This window comes from Micromys minutus (genome assembly GCF_963924665.1).
Source record: "Micromys minutus genome assembly, chromosome: 7".
NCBI classification, from domain to species: Eukaryota; Metazoa; Chordata; class Mammalia; order Rodentia; family Muridae; genus Micromys; species Micromys minutus.
The window spans coordinates 44205854-44221521 of record NC_137976.1 but is presented as its reverse complement, the minus strand read 5'-3'; the positions used below and the strand labels follow the sequence as shown (position 1 = coordinate 44221521).

The window sequence follows — 15668 nt, the reverse complement described above, 5'->3', positions numbered from 1 at the left end:
TAAGATAGGTTTGTTGTTACACACCTTTAATCCCAGCACTTGGGAGGCAGAGACTGGCAGATATCTGTTGAGTTCAAGGTCAGCTTGATCTACATAATGAGTTTTAGGACAGCCATGACAATGTAGAGAAACCTTGTGTTGGAAGGGGGAAGAGGGAGAGAGGAGGGAGAATACACTAAAATTATTTTTATCTTAAATTGCTTTCATCCATGTTGTCTCTGTTGTGTTTGATGGCTTGATAAATTCCATCCATAGGGATACATCTACTGCTTAAGGAACAAGAAGAGATCACCAGCAGAAACCCTGGAGATTATTGGGTTCTGTGGAATCTCAGTAGTAACTAGGCTAAGGAGATAACCTTCCTTCCCTGCTGTGGGGACCAGCTGAATGTGGCCATTGTGAGCAGAATATGAGCCAAAAGAGACTCCCTCTGAGTGTTTGCTCAAGAAACACAGATGTTCTTCCATTGCCTGAGATTACTTAAGACCAAGTAATGTATTTGGTACAAAAGCTAATTAAAGAAAATACCTAATTTTTAAAAATTAGGTAACCTGGAAAATAGTAGTCAAACCAATAACCAAGGACTAACACATCCCTCAGGACATAGATTACCTGAAAGAGTTTCTGACATAATATTTTGTAGTATTTTATTTATTTATTTACTTTTGCTATTGATGGCATTATTTACTCTGCCTCCCAAGCCTGAATGGGATGAAGTTTATGTGTTTTTCAGACTTTTAGTTTTACTAAGAACGATACCAGTCAGTGTTCCTGCATGAGATTAAACTATATTCTAATATTTTAATTGCTCATCTTTTTGTGTTAAAACTGGAAGAGTCACTTATGAATTCTTGATTGATTATGGTACATGTGAAACAACTTTTATGTTGCAACTCTTGCAGAGTTTTCATACTGCATTTAGATAGGAGTATATATGGAATTAGGTGGAAAATGAAAACCTATGCCTAGAGAATCATGTATTTCTGCCTTTTTGAAATGGGTCCTTGTCTTTTGTGACCCACCACTTAGCTTTTTTCCTAGCTGGTATGAGTTTTGAAAGTAGGGAAGCTGTGAAATCTTCCAAGTAGGCAGGGGTGGGACTGAACAGTCATCATGTGAGCTTCAGGGCTGGATAGAGGTAAACAGCCGTACCAAAGCCCAGGGATCTTGCCACATGATTCGCTCTGGTTCCACGGAAGGTCAGTTACTCAGATTTGTGGCTCACTGTCTCCTCTGAAAGTGACCAGAACTGAGATTGGAATCAGAAGAGTGAGTAGGAGCCTCTCCTAGTTAGCGTTCACAGTTTGACACACCCTAAAGTCACCTGACAAGGGACAGTTGAGGGATTGCCCTGGATCAGATTGGCCTGTGGGGAACTTTCTTGATTGATCATTTGTGTAGGAGTGGTCAGCACTTTTCCCGGTACAGATGCGGTCCTTGGCTTTGTAAGACACTCAGCTAAGCATGAGGAGCAGGCAAACTGTGCTCCTCCCCGATTCTACTTCCGGTTCCTGGTTGAGTCTCTTCCCCATGCTCCTCCATGGTAGTCATCCGTAAGCTGAAAGAAGCCCATTCCTCTCCTAAGCTGTTCTTCGAGTGTTTTATCATAACCACAGGAAAGGAACTCAAACAGCAGAGCAATAAAAGTCTTCAGGTGTCTCCATGATAGATTTTTATTATGGTCGTTAAGTACTTTCCTGAGTTTGTTGTATTTAATCTGTTCATCATTTTAGTAAAGGAAAATTAAAACCAAACACAACATTTAAAACAATTGCCCTCTGTATTAGTAACTTTCTGTTGCTGGGATGACATATCATGACCAAAAACAACTTAAGGAAGAAAGAGATATTTATCTTGGTTTATGGTTTTCTAAAGGGAAAGTTCATAATGGCAGAAAAATATGGCAGCCATGAAGCAGAGAGCTCACATCTTCAGCTTTAAACACACAGCAGAAGGGGTGGGAGAAAGGGAGGGAGGGAGTGAGGGATCTTAAAGCCTGCTTTTAGTGCCGTTTCCTCCAGCAAGACTCCATGACCTAGAAGTTGCATTACCTTCCCCAGACAGTACCACCAAGTGTTCAAATGCCTGAGCCTGTGAGGGGCATTTCTGGTTCAGAACATCACACCCACTTGATTGCCAGTAAGCGGGACATCAGTTTGCAGCGGCACTAGAAACGTGATAGTCTCTCATCTTGCGGTGCTCTGTTCCTCAGTCTTATTTCTGGTGGCCTTTAATGGTTTTCTTAACCTCCTTCCCTCACTTCCTCCCTTACTCCCTCCCTCCCTCCCTTACTCCCTCCCTCCCTCCCTCCCTTCCTCCCTTCCTCCCTCTCTTACTCCCTCCCTCCCTCCCTTTATTTTTTTCTTTATGAGCAAAAAAAAAAAAAAAAAAAAAAAAAAAGCTTCATCATTTACCAAACACAAAGGTCAATAGAGAACAAAAGAAAATGTTGTGAGACCTATCATTTGAAACATTCTGTGTCAGCAAGGGAAGTGGCACCTGAGGGTTAGTCTACATGAGGACCAATGATGCCAGCCATGAATCCACCTTGGCAGTGTTTTTATTTCAGTGTCTTAGTTTAAAGTTTTAGGGATTTTTCTTCATTGGGATTTCACATGGATATGACTTGCTTATTGCTTATTCTAGTCTCATTTTCAAATTACATTACCTAGATTTCTACTAAGTTCTTTAACATTTGTTTTCTTGTTGTTTCTTTCTATGTATCTATGTCTTACCAGCATTGTGTGTGTCTCTGCTGTGTTATGAATTTGGGGTGATCTTGCTCCTCAGTGGAAAATTGAAAGTGTCTAGGAGCACACTGATTGCTAGGTAGGAAGGGGGAACTTTTACTGACATCTAGTATGTAGGGTCCAGGTATTCTGTCATGTTCTGTGCACAGATGGGAGAAAATGTGAAAATGCTTAATGATGCTTTAGTTTAGAGGGCCTTTTATATGTCGTTTGATTGTATAAAGGGCAGGGAATAAAATATCAGCCACCCCTTCAGCATCCACATCCAAATGACCTTGACTTATAGAAATGCACAAGGGCAGTGGGTAAAAATGTAAGGAGTGGTGCTTCAGAGGTTTCTCACATGCAGAGGGTTGTCTGTTTCTCACATTGTATGTTACAGAAATAGCATCAGTTGTGACTGAGTTACATAATTCTTTGTTTTTCTCTTAAGCACTCAAATATAAATCCAGCCATACGAATAAGAGAATCATTCTGCTGCTTGCCGCTGGGGTGGTGCTCACAGTCATCGTGGTTGTTGGAGCCATCCTTCTCATCCCAGGTAAGATGCATGGGTACCAGGATCAGGGCTGTGGGCGGAGGTGAGCCAGCATCCCAAGGGAGTGTGTATTGGATTTTAGGGCTGCTGGGTTATGGCAGGTGATGTGCTCTGAACTCTCTAGAAAAGTTTCCTCTCTGGGGACCCTGGGGAAGAATCCTTGTCCTTGATGTTCCAGCTTCTGGTGTTTACAGATGGTGCTTAGCTAGTAGAGTAGCTCCCATCACTGCCTCCTCCTGACCTCTGTGTCCGTATGAGAGCGAGAGCCACCTCCCTAGGCCCCACAACAGGACACAAACTAGGTATTCACGCACTCACTCAATCCAGGTCAGATCTTCTTTCTCCATCCTTAGTTGCAAATCTTTTCCATTCAGTATTTATCCTGACACATGAGGTTGTAGTCATGGTTCCTAAGGACAGGAAGACAGGAATATACCTGGAACGTCCATTCAATCCACTGTGTGTAGGCAATGTTTCCCGGCTGAGATGTGGGATGAACCCGGAGCTCTGTCAATCTGAATCGACCGTTGCAGCTGAGAGAGGGATGTGTGGGTGGGAAGCAGAGGCAGGGAGAAGCTGGGAAGGAAAGCGAAGCCGGGGGCTTATCATGGTAGACTGTAGCGAACCACTGCCGTCTCCTAGGGACACTGTGGCAGGCTGATCTTTGGAACAGATTTGGCAGCATGTGTTTCGTGAGGGCCTGGTGAGGTGAAGAAATCAGGAAACAACATGAAAGAGCAGCTGATTTGGCTTGGGGGACAGGATGAATACTGAATGAGTGAGGGCAAGTTTATCATTGGGAATACGAACTTAAAGAGTTAAAGCCAAAAAAAAAAAAAAAAAATCAGCAGGTTGAGACATGGATCTTTTAGTTGGCCTTAAATGATACAATAAGAATTACTTACTTTGTGTGGACCTGAGGAAGACATTTTAAGCCGCTCACAGTTTATAAGGTAGCACTGGGAATAAGACGGTTAGTAGAATATGCTTTACAGCGAAGCACATAAGAAAATACCTTAAATATGTGTCTTGACTGACAGGAGAAAAGCCCGTGAAGAATGCTTCTGGACTTGGCCTCATTGTAATCTCTACAGGAATATTAATACTACTTCAGTACAATGTGTTCATGACAGGTGAGTCTTTGTTCTTACAGTCTGATTTTTGCCCTTTTCCTTACAAAAATACTCGGGGAAAATGTTCTTGTGTGGTTTTAACAGTTCAGTGAAAGCGGCATTATCCCGTTGTCCGTTTTGTTCTTAGTAACGCTCCCCATACAGATGAATTTTAAGGTTTCTGGGTCGTCTAAAAAGTCATTTTGGAGAAAGCGGTTTTCTTGCATATTTAATGACATTGGTGTAATTTTAAAGTGTGGCATATAATTTTTAATGGCTATTGCATGTTCTAATTTTTGGGTTTTTTGTAGCTGTAAGTCAGTACTAGAAGTGCTCTTTTCCCTCTTATAGTAAACCTTTGCAGTAGAAAGACTGGTTCTGTGAGGCAAGATGATAAGGCATGAATTTCAGAAACATTGGTAACACTGAACTGTATAGCTGTTCTAACAGTTGCCAATATCATTTTTGTGCATTTAAAAATACGTCAAGGTCATAATTTTGCTACTGGTAAAGAGTCTCATCTAGCATTGAATCCCTGGGCTGCATTTAAAGACTCGTTAGAAAGGCACAGCTCTTGTCCACCCACACAGTATAGAGGTTTTGTTTGTGTGGTAGTTTTTCCCCCCTCAGAGCAGTTGTGCGCATGTACAGAAACCATGTGTAACAGGCCATCCATACTGCACAACTTATAAACATAACAACATTGCTTTAGGATTTTACTAAAAAGCGCCAGTCCCTCTCAGATGCCTGACAGTAAAAGCTTGCAGAATGGGTGACATTCCTATGGGAAGGTGAGCTGGGAAACATGTCATCTGACGAAGTCTCAACTGCAGTCCACCTCTGAGTGTGTCAGATGTTCACAGGACTGATTGCAACATCAGAGCTCTCAACACGCCTCTGTGATGTCCTTTCCTCCCCCAGCTTTTGGAATGACTTCTTTCACCATTGCCATATTGATCACTCAAGTGCTCGGCTATGTCCTTGCTGTGGTTGGGCTGTGTCTCTGCATCATGGGTGAGTCACCCTCTTCTGTGTGTCTGAGCTGAGTTTCAGTCAGGTTAACGCTCTAACTTTCTCTCCTCTTTCTTTCTTTTCCTTCTTTTCTCATTCTTCTCCTCCTTTCTCCTTCTTCTCCTTCTTCTGCTCCTTCTTCTTCTCTTTCTCCTCGTTCTCCTTACTTCTTTCTTCTTCTTCTCCTCTTCTTTCTCCTCCTCCTTCTCCTTCCTTTCCTTTCTCCTCCTCCTCCTTTTCCTTTTTCTCCTCCTACTTTTCCTTTTCTTCTCCTTCTTCTCTTCCTCCTCTTCCTTTTCTTCTCCTCTTCCTCCTTCTTCTTGCTTCTCCTCCTCCTCCTTCTCCTTCTTTTCTTCTTTCCTTCTTCTCCTTTTTCCTTCTTTCTTCTTCTTTTAACTAAATGGATATTTCTTTTTAGAATAACTGTGGGTTCATAGAAGAACGTAGTGGGAAGTAGAGAGTTGCCGTATATACTGCCCTTTCTCTATTCTCCGTTGATAGCTTATGTCGAGCTTGGTAACTGGTGTTGTGCAGTACAGTCTGTGGCTGTGACAGATGTGCAGTAACTTGTATGATGCCCAGTGCTGTCCTGTGTAATAATCTCCCCCATGTTCTTCTTGTTCATGTGTTTCTCCCCCAACCCCTGATTCTTGACATCACTGAACTTTTAACCTTCCACGGAGTTTCGTGTTTTTTCAGAATGTCTTAGCACTAGACTCTTACTGAGTGGAAAGCGCAGATCTTATCTACACACAATACGGAGGTTACGGGTGTGCCTCTTCATGTGGGCTGCCTTCATTTTTAATATAAATCTCAAGTTTCTTCCATGTCTTTTTATAGCTTAATAGCTCATTAGTGCTGAAAAATATTGTTGCCATAATGTGTTTAGCGTTTTGCATTCACCTACTGAGGGGTCGCTTTCCTCTTTTTATGACAGATGAATAAAGTTACTGTAAACATCAATGAGCATGTGTTTCTGTGGATATAAATTTTCAGCTCTAGTTGGCTGAACACCAAGGGCTGTAATTTCTGCATTGTGTGGTGAGGTACAGTTAATTTTTGTAGTAAACTGGCAAATCCTGTTTGGTAACACCAAACAGGGAGGGATATTTTGCTTCTCCGAATACTTTTACCAGCATTTGGAATTTTCAGCATTTCCACTGCCCCCAACACACACACACACACACACTCACACACACACACACCAGCTACAAATTGTATTTTTCCCGTTGCTTCAAGAACGCTGCCTATATACAGCTTATGAGATGACTGCTCTCATAGTCAGCTGTGTGTGGTGCCTGTACCTGTGGGAGAACTTGTCCAATAACCAGGCTCTACTTGAAACGCACCTGTGACTTTACTTTTCTTTGACTTTACCGTGACTTTATTTCTCACTAATCTTTGGTACAGTAAGGATACACTGTGTTAAAAATGCCTTTTTTCCTACTAATAGGTAAGCTAATTTAGTGAGCTAGGAATAAAGATATTTGTATACCGTGTACATGTAAAAAAGGTTTTACTTGTCATTAGAATAAAACATAATATCCTTCAGGCTGGCACATGCTGGGGTGTAGCTCAGTGGTACCGTCTGCCAAGTGTGTAAACCTAGAGTTGGGGATGTAAAACCACACCTGAAGGATAAATATTGATCTTAAGAGTTATTGTTGTATCCTTTAAATTAAGATTTTTTTTTTACTTTTTATGCATTACTAACAATATTTTTTATTTGTTTCTACAGCTTGTGAACCAGTGCATGGCCCGCTTTTGATTTCAGGTTTGGGTATCATAGCTCTAGCAGAATTACTCGGACTAGTTTATATGAAGTTTGTCGGTAAGTTTATCTTACTTTTTAAGCCTCTGCAAAGAATTTCAGATATTTATAAAATGAATTTGGTGCATCCCTCCAGCTGTGGGTAGAAATCTGTTCTTGTCTCCAAAATTTAGAAAAAATAATGGGAGAGATACCAGTTAAAGAGGGAGAGGGCATTCAGATTTTTATCACGAGCTAAGGAAGAAAATGGCTCAGTGTATTAAGAGGTATAAAATTTTTTATAAGCAAAAAAGATATCTTTGGAGACTCCATTTTAATTAGTATGAAAGGTCTGTTCCTGTTTCAGGTTCCTCTTGTGGAGTTCTTTGTCTGTCCCTCTGGTCTTTGTATACACTGCTTACATACACAGACACCCCTCCAGAGAAAGGAACTGGAAATTAAAGCCTGTCACATCTGTAATTTAATACTCAGCGACTTCCAGTGCACTACTTTAAAACACTTCTAGTGAAAAGCCACTATATTAAAGGAAGTCTTTACATTCAAGATTTTACTGCCTTTAAAATCAGCTTTTAGTAGGTGTGGACTTGGGTTCACCATTCTGTGCCTAATCTGTCAGCCTCGAATATGGGGTTTCTGCGTTCTCATTAGGAACGTGTATAGACACAGATAAATGCTTTTAGTGGTGCCTGAACTGCAGTGTGTCTTGTGTAAGCCACACCTGACTCCAGACATAAGATTTATGACTCTCCTTTAAAAGTAGTTTGTTACTTTTATGAAATATAGCACACACTTCACCATAGAAGAAGAAACCCAGAAGTTAATGTCATTGAAACAAACCAGTATCTCCAATGTGCTTTTAGATGAACTTTTAAAAATGAATACAAAAAGTTAAGTAGTATAGTCTGTACAATTTTTATAGTATTTACATAAGATTTTCAAAAAGTTTTCTACCTTTATTTCTGAACTTTATTTCTCAATCTCTGATCATGAAATTTGATTTACTGTTTATGTATGTATATACATATATATTCTTTTTCTCTTTAATGTTTGTATGTAAACAGCTCCAGAGTCTACCTGCATTTAGTTTCTGTTGAGTTCCTAAATATTAGTTGTCCTTACTGAATCTTCCTAACTTTACACCACATCAAGCATAGCTAAGATATCTGTAGCCCGCTGGCGTTTCAGAGCTGACTCTGGTGCCTTGAATTCAGATGCATATTCTATTTTTGTTAGTCTTCCAATCAGCCTGTGTCTGGACTTGAGAGCTGACACCGCTGATTTTTTTTTTTTTTTTTTTTTTTGCTCCAGTGGTGAATGCTAAGAACAGTATTCACACAGCTTCATAGCAGTGGGCTTAGGTGTCTCTGGCTGATGGTGAGCTCTCTGCTCTTACATTTTCCACTCTGTCTGGAATGCATCCTTTTGTTGCCAGGCTTCCATATCTGAGCAAAAGTTCTGATCCGCGTAGTTGCCATGAGCATCACCATTGTCCAGTGGCTGCCTTCTGCCTCCGATCTCCAGCTTTCTCCACGGCTTATCTCTCTCGGCAGCTCATAAAGCCTCAGTACCCATCCATATTACTGTGTTAAATCAGAGCAAAAGTGAACACGAAATCAATGTGCCCAGTGTTCTTAACGATGATTTGCTAGATAAATGTTATATGTAATATAAGAATTTAGTACAGTTTTATTGACACTTTGAGCCTATACTGAATTAACTTTTCAAATTAACTTGTCTGACACCAGAGTGGAGAGAGACACCTTCGGTCAGTTGAAAGGCAAGAAGAAAAGGTACAGATGGCTGCTCCTTAGACACTGTGGTAGACTAGGACAGTGAATGTGTTTTGCTTATGTGTTCTGACTGCTTAAAGCTAAACATCCATAGCATTAAGGTTGCAAATTTGAGCATTCTTTTTAGAAAGTGAAAGTCATGTTTCCAAAAGAATTCCTGCTCCTTCCAGACACCTTTGTAGAAGTGGGTGACTTTTGATTTAAATGCAGTAAAATCTTCAAATACATTCTTAGGAAGTTGTCTTTCTAAAATTAGTTAATATCCCTGTGGTGAACATAACTTTTTGTATTTTTTATTATTTCTGAGTTTAAATTTGTAGCCTTAATTGCAGGGATACAACTTTAACATTTGCTTTCTATGACAAAATATAATTTTTAAATTGTATTGAACTCTTTTCTTATGAAACGGATTTTAATGGTGCGAAGTCAGAAAATGATAATAGGAGCACATGAGAAAAATGAGCAGAAGCTAGGTGTGTTCGATGTAGCAGGGCTTGTTTTGTGTCGGACAGCTGTGGCTGTATTTGGGTGGCACAAGGATGGTGTTCACATCCTCTTGCTGGAGTCAGAGCTGCGTCTGCCACCACGTCTCAGGTCTTCTGAGACGATACAGAAGCACGCAATAGTGTGTGTGTGTAATTATTCACATATCCTTTCTCATCTGTGTTTGCGAGCTGTTTATAGATCACAGGTAAAGTTGTTCCCGCAGAACCTAAAGCCTGGAAACATATTTATGGAGTGTAGTCAGGTACTTTAGAGTGAGGGCAACATACCAGGAATCATGAGGAGACGGCGCGTCAGCACGCGTGGATGCTTAAAGCTTTGGAGTTTTGAGTTTGAAAAAAAGAGGACTGCCAGTGCCCAGGCTCATGACACATGACAGCAGCAGACCAATCATTTCCTTTATTTACCACATGGTTTATATCGCCATTAGAGAGAATGAACCCAGGTAAAATTAACTCCCATATAGTTAGTTCTGTACCATCCAAGGATCGTGACTGAATAGTGTCCCTCATGGCTACTGTTCTTATAGTTCTGTGTCAGGGTAAGTTCGACACATTAGTTAGAAAGGGAGGATTTAGCAACCCCATAGTGCTAGTGGACAGGAAGCTAGCACAATAGAGCACACCTTAGACTCACAATGAACACATTTACACATGTGAATATAACTCTGAAATGTTATCTCTGATCCTTGTTGTATGCAGTATTCCTGTGGAGGTGAAAGATTTCCCACATAGGAAAATAGTGGCAGGTCAAAGCATGGATAACCCCAAAATCCTATTTAGGGATCCAGTGAGTACTCCGGGGTTACTTACAGGAGCAGGAGTGTCTGAAAAAGCACCAGCATTAGCGAAAGTCCACTCTAGCATGGTGACAAAGGGCCCATGAAAACTGGAGCCCTACGCAGCCTTCAGGCAGCTCAGTAGCTTGGGGTATTTTGTATAGACAGCTCAGTTGCTCTGAGCTTCTTCCAGACAGCTTGGATGATCGTGATCTGTTTTATCCAGGTGCCTGTCTGGTCTCTTCTAGGCAGCACATCTTGTCTGAGAGTGACCAGCAGTCATCTTTATTGCTCTTACAAGCTGGGAGACAGAGGAGCCTAGTGAATCCAGTCAGTTGCAAGGGCTTCCAGAAGCAATTTTTTCTTAACACCTTTTGAGCCTGGGGAACTTCCCTGTAGGATGGAGGAGGTTTTAATCTCAGGGGAAATGCTACACATGAATGTTTTGTATTACCAATCAAAAAGTTAGGTAGCTCCTTTGCTTTACAAAATTTCCATGGTGCTTGAGGTTTACATGTAGGGCATGGCGCTTGAGGTATGTTGTAGACACGGTGTCTTGATGACTCAGTGTTCTCACACTGCTTAGTTTATTGGCGAGGCTGCTGGGTGTGGTATAGTTCAACCTGCTTCACTCTACCTCTTTGAATAGAGGTTGCTCTTTTGCTTGGATTCGAGGGACAAACCTGAGTGCTACCACAGTGAAGGTCACTCACTTAAAGCCATTCATGGCTCTCAGAGACACACAGAACTCATGAGGCTGGGGCATAACTGGCTTCACACGATAAGACGTCATGTGGCTTAGATTTCGGTAAGTTACAGCACACTTGAACCTTCTCATTACTCTTAGCAACCAGCATCTGGTCCTGCAGTCTTCATTGTTAGCAACTCTCTCTCATCCTCATCATTAGGTTCCTATTGTATGTTTCAAATTTGATTTATAGTTCACTTTTAGTAGTCAGGCATGCACATTATACAAAACACAGGACTCAGCAGTAATATGTAGTATGTTTGTCTAGGATACACCTAGTGGTGAATGAATTAAGATGGAACAGCTTAGGAAGAATATCCACTGAAATATGGAGATGTTGATCAGAGTCGATCACTATTGTCTGTGTGTGGGGTGGTTTACTTGCTCGTTTTCCTAAATGGTGAGCTTTAATTCAATGGTCCTTCTTACGTCAATGAACACATTTCTTGAGGAAAATTAACACCCCCAAATCTTGCAGTTTGCAGTCATTTTTTTTTTTAAGAAAAAGAAATTTCAATTGATTCAATTCTCAAAGATGTCAGTAGGAAAGATTAATTTCTATTTATTCATCCTCAGATCAGAACATTTTAGTGCTATAATTTTAGCAGTGCAGACCACCAAAAGCCAAGGAGTTATCTTTAGGATGCATTCCCCTCTCTCTTTAAATAATACTCTCATTTTATATGATTACTGTATTTGTATAATTTCTGCTTTGCTTCTTCTCCTCTGGTGCTCTGCCTCAAATTCATGGCCTCATTTAATTGTGTGTGTGTATATATATATAAATGTATGTATATATATATATAAAATATGTGTATGTATAATGTATGTAAACACACACACACACAACTTTGTGTTTATTCAGGGTTTCCCATATATATGTCTGTGACTGAGTCCTTGGGATTCAATCATCTACACGAGGCTCATCCCCAGAGAAGGCTGACTGACACTCCTCTCAGTAGTCAAGAGTTGCCTGTAGCTTGTCCTTGAGGGGCAGGGCCTTGTGAGATTCCCCCAGCCACATTGCCGTGTCAACCAGTGCTGTCATTATGCAGGTCTTGTTTAGGCAACCATATTGTTAAGATTTTCATGGGTGCAGTTTCCCTGTCTTTTAAAGGACACTCTAGAGGAGTCATGTGCATTACAGAAAATGTTGTAGCAAACATCCTGGTCATTTGGCTTTAACAGGCTTTCTGCCCCCCTCTTTTGTAGTGTTGCTAACCTGTGTGCTAAACCGTAGGTATAGGGGTTATTTTGTAGCTTAATCAGTTTTGGTTAGACACAGGGATGGTCTGTTGTCCTCTGCATATTGACCAATTGTTCCTGTGATCATCTCCATTTGCTTCAGAAAGAAAGTGGGAACTACACTTATCCGTGACCATAAGCATAAGTTTTTAAACATAGGTTTGCTTTAGGTGAAGTAAGAAGAGTAGGTTCTCTTCTGGGTCCTTGGCCTTACCAGCCACAGATTGTTGGCTAGGATTAGCCATGCCAAGTATGAATTCCCTCCTATTGATCAGGCTTCTTATCTAATTAGAAAGCTGCTAGTTACCCTCAGTACAGAAGTGTGACCATCCTACCTTTGGGTATATCTTGCTGCTATGGTCACTGTTAATGATTCATGACTGCAGCAGCCGGGCAGGATCATTGATTGCTTCTCTGCTTTGGCAGCTTTCATTGCTCCTTTCTGTGCCCGGAGATCTAGTCCTTAAAACAGACACTTCCAGGTTGATCTAGCTTTATTCCTCCAACTACTGTGTCCAAAGTGTGTGGTGTCTTCAGCAGTAGGGTCTTACCTTCCATTTTGAGGAGGTAACCAAGGGCCATGGCAATAGCCTATATTGTTTGGGGAGTCCTTGAACTCTCCTGATCAACAGCTTGGAAGGTTTCTCATGCCTTGTAGTGGGTTTTTTTTTTTTTGGTACATGGTCTATTGCTTTTGTGGGGGAGTATTATCTCCCCAAGTAGCATGACTTCACCTAAACTACATGTGTATATGTGTACACACAATTATAATAAACATTAAATAATGACTCCTAATTTTATAAAAATCTTCATGGTTATTGCTCCTTGTTTATTTTTTGAAATGCTCGTATATGCATAAAATGTGTGTTGATCATATAGGCCCCAAACTTTTGCCCTCCACCTCTCCCTGGGACCCATTAATCCATTTTTTTGGATTCCATGTCTCCTTTTATTAATCACTTATAAATAGTAATAATAATAATAATATCAATAGTCTTCTGAGTCCGACTAATGCTGACCACATGTGCATAGGCAGTATTTTTGCCAATAATCGTAATGATGATAATGATAGTCTCCTGAGTCCAATTAGTGGAGCCACATCCCCAGAGAAAAGTGATTTCTCTCTCCCTCAGCAGCCACCACCTGCCAATAGTTCTTTATCTAGAGACGGAGGTCCTATGAGCCCTCTGCAACCATACTGGAGTTTTGGTTGGCTGGATCTTGTGCAGTTCTTGTGTAAACAGCTGCATGAGCTGAGTTGGGTGTGTCTGTGAGTGACAGTGCTGTCCAGAGGGCAGTGTTTCTCAGCTCTCCTCTCCACCTCCAGCTTTCTGTTCCGTCTTCCGAGATGTTCACTGGGCCATGAACGGAGACAGAGGGCCCATGTATGGCTGAGTATCCGGTCACTGGCTCTCAGCATTTTGGTTCCTGATGAGAACACAACCTCTCTGAGCAAGGTTGAGAATGGCACAAATCTGGCTTCCCTGCGTGACTCTCAGTTAAACACTGTTTTTTTCTGTTTTTGAACTTGTGCACACACTACTGTGCTTTCCTGGTCTTCAGTCACCGAATGTGTCCTTAGACATTTTCAGACACGTATATATAATATACATTCTTATTACTGTTGCCCTTCACATGCCCAATAACCCACTCACCACCCTGCAGATCTTTTTGCTACAGTTACTCTTTTGTTTTAAGACCTAATAAGTTTAACTAGGGCCATCTATGTGACCGTGAGTTTAGAACTGTCTACTGGAGCCTGACAAGTTCATGAATATTTGTTCAACTGAGGGAATGCCTCTCCAGTGCTCAGAATCCATCATTGGCCTTTCCTTTGATGGTAGGGACCCGGGCTCCTTGGGTTCTTCCCCATCAATTCCTGGCTTCTGACAGGCCCATTCTTGTTGAGGTGTATTGTAGTCAGCTGTAGTTGCATTGGGTTCATGGCTAGAATGCGTGTAGTATGCCCAGAAGGCAGCAGTTATGTAGTTCTGTTTTGTGTCTTCTGCCCTCTCTTCCCCAGTGTTCTCTGAGCCTCGATGGGGGATGGTGTAAATGCCTCATTTATAGCTGAGCATGTATCCCTGTTACTTGAGTTCAGTTTATATAAACTCAAGAAGGACTGTGGTTTGCTCCCAGTCTCCTGCTCAGCAGTGTAATACATCCATAACTGCTTTCTTCTGTTCTACCTATAGCTCTACACTCCAAATTCTCCCTTGCCTACCTTCTGTTTTCCTTTCAGACCTGTCCATCCGGCCCCTAAGTTTCTAGTTGTTTTTGTTTAAGCTCTTCTAATTCTGGTGGTACCATGATATTTCTGGCCTGTTGGCTGCAGTGTTCCTGGTGGAGAAAGCCTAAGCTTCATTAGCTTCAGAAGTGTGCTGTCTGCGTAGGCAGAGTAGGGGAACTCAGCGTCTTGGGCGTGCCTTTGTATGCTAGCCAGTTGAGTTTCTGTGGAATCCTTTAAGCCCTAACATTGTTTCTCAGCAGTCCAAAATGACTTGGAAATTCTTCTACGTTGTTCCTATCTCAAAACGACATTGTGCGTTCTGCCGTGGCTCTCGGAATGCTTATGCTGTTTAAAGAATTGAGAAGCTTGGATTTCTTAAACTGAGATGGGTGGAGTAGGAAACTGTGTCTAGGAAAAAAGAGTACTGAGTTGTTGAGAGACTGATTCTGGTCATGTTTTCCTGTCTTTGGGACACTGGCTGTGTGTCAAGACCTGCTGAGTTTGCTCTATGACTTCCTGAACTGGTTTTACAAGGAAGTTTTCTTTTCATTTCTTTTTTTTTTGGACCAATCTAATGTTGTTGTTTTCCCTCTTGTCATTTAGTTTCTGCCCTCTATTCTTGCATCTTCATTAGCTAATCTGTGCAGAAGCAGTAAAGGGAGCAACTCAAAATACCAAGGAGGAATACACGGAGGCGGCCGCCCTGGTTTGGCCTGAAACTAGCTGTCTGGGGAGCTCTATGCTCACTGGAGGGGCTTTGAGGGGATCATGCTTTGTAGCTTACTAGCTGCCTGGAGCTTTGAGAACTGAAAATATGGGAAAGGAAGAAGGCTGCCGAGTTAAGAACAAGGAGAGTTGTTCAGAAAGATGTTCAAGGGGAAGTTACTCGTTGCCCCATTCCGTCCATCCCGGCTGAGAAGTAGAAAGAGATAGAAGCCTGGGAGAACAGAGGTAGTTGGCAGCATCTTTTCAACCCGAGCTGTAACAGGTATCAGACTTGAGAGAGGCACATGCATACGAGAGAGTCTGTTATTATTTGCTATATGCACTGTTTTGCTTCCTTTTCTCCTGTCAATCATTCGATCAAGAGTTCCCTGTAGTTATTGAGTAGACCACCAAGGCTAGGACTCCTGCACTGGGGTCTCTAGCACATCCTGGTTTTAGTCCTGAACATGTTATCTTAAAATGAGC

General features: G+C 41.5%; 1 protein-coding gene across 9 annotated transcripts in view; it reads left to right on the top strand.

The window, feature by feature from the left end:
* CD47 (CD47 molecule) overlaps positions 1-15668 on the top strand; it is a 57081-nt gene that overhangs the window by 33872 nt on the left and 7541 nt on the right. For 5 of the 9 annotated variants that reach the window (XM_080918794.1, XM_080918793.1, XM_080918789.1 and 2 more), the window contains 4 exons: positions 3184-3291; positions 4329-4421; positions 5322-5414; positions 7150-7242. In XM_080918794.1, coding sequence (XP_080774920.1) covers positions 3184-3291; positions 4329-4421; positions 5322-5414; positions 7150-7242 — 387 coding nt within the window. Of the gene's footprint in view, positions 1-3183; positions 3292-4328; positions 4422-5321; positions 5415-7149; positions 7243-8927; positions 8973-15668 lie in introns of all 9 variants that reach the window. The other 4 variants (XR_013975075.1, XM_080918791.1, XM_080918790.1 and 1 more) reach the window with 1 other exon arrangement.